The 4,140-nt window shown below is 38.5% G+C and overlaps 1 protein-coding gene across 1 annotated transcript in view; it reads right to left on the reverse strand.

The window, feature by feature from the left end:
• The window catches only part of MICU2 (mitochondrial calcium uptake 2), a 92,063-nt gene that overhangs the window by 18,781 nt on the left and 69,142 nt on the right, over nt 1-4,140 (reverse strand). The window contains exon 7 of the mRNA XM_011976538.1: nt 3,649-3,714. Within this exon, the coding sequence (XP_011831928.1) occupies nt 3,649-3,714 (66 nt within the window). The remainder of the gene's footprint in view (nt 1-3,648; nt 3,715-4,140) is intronic.

A 4,140-nucleotide genomic window follows, 5' to 3' on the forward strand; every position in this document is an offset into this window, starting at 1 on the left:
GTGTGGGACAGTCTAGTGTGTCTCCTAATCCTACCACCACCCCCAACCCTGCTTCTCAGAAGTAGAGAATTCATCAAAACCTTGAATTCTGTGATAAGTAGATGAACAGGGTGAGAAGACAACCCTGAGACAAGTCATGGCAAACTCTTCAGTAGAAGGTCCTCCCTGGAGCTTGGTGGGACTTGAGCAGAGTGAAGAAGGGCTTCAGGGGCTTCTATCTTTCAGGGCACTATGTTAAACTGAGGGAATCATCAGAATGGGATATACCTTGGAGGGTGGAGTGGGCTGTGGTCTGGGACATTTTAACAGAATCACAGAGAGACAGTGGAGTCTAGGTGCTCTAGTAAGGGTTACATTTAGACCAGGGAACTCCCTTCTCTCCTTTAGTATGCAAAATGGTGGAGCAAAATGCATCCCCTGTAGCTCAGGGGAAAAGATAAATTAGTTCTGGCTAGGGTGGGAAGAGTATTACGGAGACTCTCATTCGTGCCCTACCAGAGCAGAGAGGCTCTGGACAGAGCATGAGCATGCGGAAAACATAAGGCATGACAACTATACAAAGACACTGTAGCAAGAAATAGCAAAAGAACAAATCAGGCAAAAGGCACAAAAACCCAGTCTAGAAGAACTGATAACCCAAGGAACAAATGAGTATTCCTCACGAGACCTTTAAAGAAACTACCTTTTTATGTTGAGATAACCACAGATTTCACACATGCAATGGTAAGTAAGAAACAATACAAAAAGATCCTCTGCCTTTGCTCAGGATCCTCCAATAGAAGCATCTTACACAACTATGATAAAATATCACAACTTCACAGTCAACATACAGAATATTCCTTCACCACAAGGATCCCTCAGGTTGCTTTTATAGCCACATCAGCTTTCCTGCAGCTCCCACCCTCTGACAACTATTAATGAATTCTCCATTTCCATAATGTTGTCATTTCAAACATGTTATATAAACAGAATCATACAGTTTGTAACTTTTAATCAGTTTGTAACTCCCACCCTCTGACAACTATTAATGAATTCTCCATTTCCATAATGTTGTCATTTCAAACATGTTATATAAACAGAATCATACAGTTTGTAACTTTTCAGTACTGGCATTTTTTTTTTTTTCTCAGCATAACTCTCTGGAGACTCATTCAGGTTGCTGTATCTTTTGCCATATCAATTGTGTTTCTTCTTATTGCAGAGCAGTATTTCATGGTAATGGAGTCCCACAGTTTATTCACCAAAAGGTATCTAGATTGTTTCCAGTTTGGGCTGGATGCTGCCAAATTGAGCTGCTAAGAACATCTGTGTACGAACATAGGTTTTAATCTCTCTGGGGTACAATCCCAGGAGCACAATCACATTTTCCAGAGTGGTGGTTTTACATTCCCACTAGCAATGAGTGATTCAGTTTCTCTCATCCTTGCAACCATTCAGTGTGTCAGTGGTTTGTTTTTAGTCATTTGGAAGGTTGTATATCTCCCTATGGTTTTAATTTGCATTGCACTAATGATTAAAGGTGCGAGTATCCTTTTATGTGCTTGTTTTTGCCTGTTTTCTTTGGAGAAATATTAGAAGTCCTTTGTCTTGTTTTTAATTGGGTTGTTAATCACTTTGTTGTTGAACTGTAAGAAGAGTTCTTTATATATACTGATAGTAGACCCTTATTAGATATGTGATTTGCAAGTATCTTCTTCCATTACGTTATCTTTTCACACTCTTGATTGTGTCCTCTGATGAACACAAATTTTTAATTTTTTCTTTCTTTTTTTTTTTTTTTGAGATGGAGTCTCACTCTGTCACCCAGGCTGGAGTGCAGTGGCTTGATCTAGGCTCCCTGCGAGCTCCGCCTCCTGGGTTCACGCCATTCTCCTGCCTCAGTCTCCTGAATAGTTGGGACTACAGGTGCCCGCCACCAGGCCCGATTAATTTTTTGTATTTTTAGTAGAGACAGGGTTTCACCGTGTTAGCCAGGATGGTCTCGATCTCCTGACCTCGTGATCTGCCCCTCAGACTCCCAAAGTGACAAATTTTTAATTTTGATGACATCCAATATATCTACTTTTTCTTCTGTTGCTTGTGATTGTAGAAATCATTATCTAAAAACTGTTGCCAAATCCAGTGCCATGAAGCTTTGCTCTTATGTCTTCTTCTAAGAGTTCTGTAAGTTTAGCTCTTACATCCATTTCAATTAATTTTTATATATGGTGTGAGATAGGAATCCAACTTTATTCTTTTACACATAGATATCCAGTTGTACCAGCAACATTTGCTGAAGAAATTTCACTACTTTTTGAAAATTGTAAATGGTATTATATTTAAAATTTTAGTGTCCCTGGTGTTCACTGATAGTATATACACATGTGACTGATTTTTGTACATTTTTCTTGTACCTGATGACTTTCCTAAAATCAATTATTAGCTCTAGAAGTTTTGTTTTGTGATTTTTTTTTTTGCAGATTCCTTGGGAGTTTCTACAGAGACAATGCCATCTATGAAAAGAGACTGTTCCATTTCTAACTTTCCAGTCAGTAGGCCTTTTATTTCCTTGTCTTGCCTTATTGAAGTGGCTAGAACTTTCAACACTGTATTGAACAAGAGTAGCAAGAATGAACATCCTTGCCTTGCTCCTGATGTTAGCAGAAAATAATTCGGTCTTTCATCAATAAGTACGTTACCTGCAGGTTTTTTGTAGATGCTCTTTACCAAGTTCAATGCCCACCTCCATGCCCTATTTGTTTTAATGAGTGCTTTTTAAAAAAGTACGGGCGGGGCACAGTAGCTCACACCTGTAATCCCAGCAATCTGGGAGGCCGAGGTGGGCGGATCACATGAGGTCAGGAGTTTGAGACCAGCCTGACCAACATGGTGAAATCCTGTCTCTACTAAATACAAAAAATTAGCTGGGTGTGGGTGGCATGCGCCTGTAATCCCAGCTTCTTGGGACGCAGAGGCAGGGGAATCGCTTGAACTGGGAAGGTGAAGGTTGCAGTGAGCCAAGATCGCGCCACTGCACTCTAGCCTGGGAGACTGAGTGAGACTCTGTATCTCAAAAAAAAAAAAAAGACATTTTTACATATATTAACTTAAAAAAGAAGAGTGTGGAACAATGTATAGTATGTTACTGCTTATATTAAAACAGAAAAAATAATATGGATGTATCTACTTATTTACATGTATACTTATATATGCATAAAAATCTCTCTGAAGAATACACAAGAAACTGAAAAGCACTAATTGCCCAGGGAGGAGAACTGTGTGATTGGGAGGGAAATTCTGTTCTACCTACACACTCCTGTGCACCACCTGAGTTCAGGAACATGTAAATATAGTACATATATTTAAAATACAGTCATATATTGCTGGGAAATGCATTGTTAAGTGATTGTCACTGTGCGAACATCAGAGTGTACTTACACAAACCTTGATGGCATACCCCACTACACACCTCTGCTAGACAGCGTAGCCTATTGTTCAGACCACCACGTATATGCAGTCTGCTGTTGACTATAAAGTTATGTGGTGCATGACTATTAAAAAAATGAAGTTGCTGATACCAAATCTATTGGTAACTACCGGGACTATCTGAACAAACAGAATAGAGTAGCTATTATAAATATCAATTGTTTGGAAATCATCTGTACATACCTGACATCCAGTTTCATTAGTATTCACTGTCATCACGTCATCTTGTTTACTTATGATCTTCTGCAGCTATAAAGATTGCAAACACGAGTTTACATGTGTGCCTACCAGATTTTTCAAAACAACCTAAAAAACAGATGCCAACTTGTTGTTGTTATAAAATATATACTAGTTGTTTGCTCAATATTGACTTAAATTCTTTCTAATCATAACTCCTAGTATCTTTTTCTCTTAGACAATGTAAGAATCAAAGGACAAAAGAGATAACAAAAGTATTAACAGTATTATTACTACAATTTTCTACTAAGAAAGCTAGCTTATTTAATAGATATATGTTCTTAGGCGGCACTCTATAAGAACTTCAAGATTACGCTGTCCTTTCAAGAGAATTTTTATTCATAATTAGTTGTATCACTAGTTTATGGCAACATTTTCAAGCAAATAGGTTTTTTTTTTCTTTTGAGACAGAGTCTCGCTCTGTCACCCAGGCTGGAG

Source organism: Mandrillus leucophaeus, unplaced genomic scaffold, assembly GCF_000951045.1.
Source record: "Mandrillus leucophaeus isolate KB7577 unplaced genomic scaffold, Mleu.le_1.0 Scaffold168, whole genome shotgun sequence".
Taxonomy (NCBI): Eukaryota; Metazoa; Chordata; class Mammalia; order Primates; family Cercopithecidae; genus Mandrillus; species Mandrillus leucophaeus.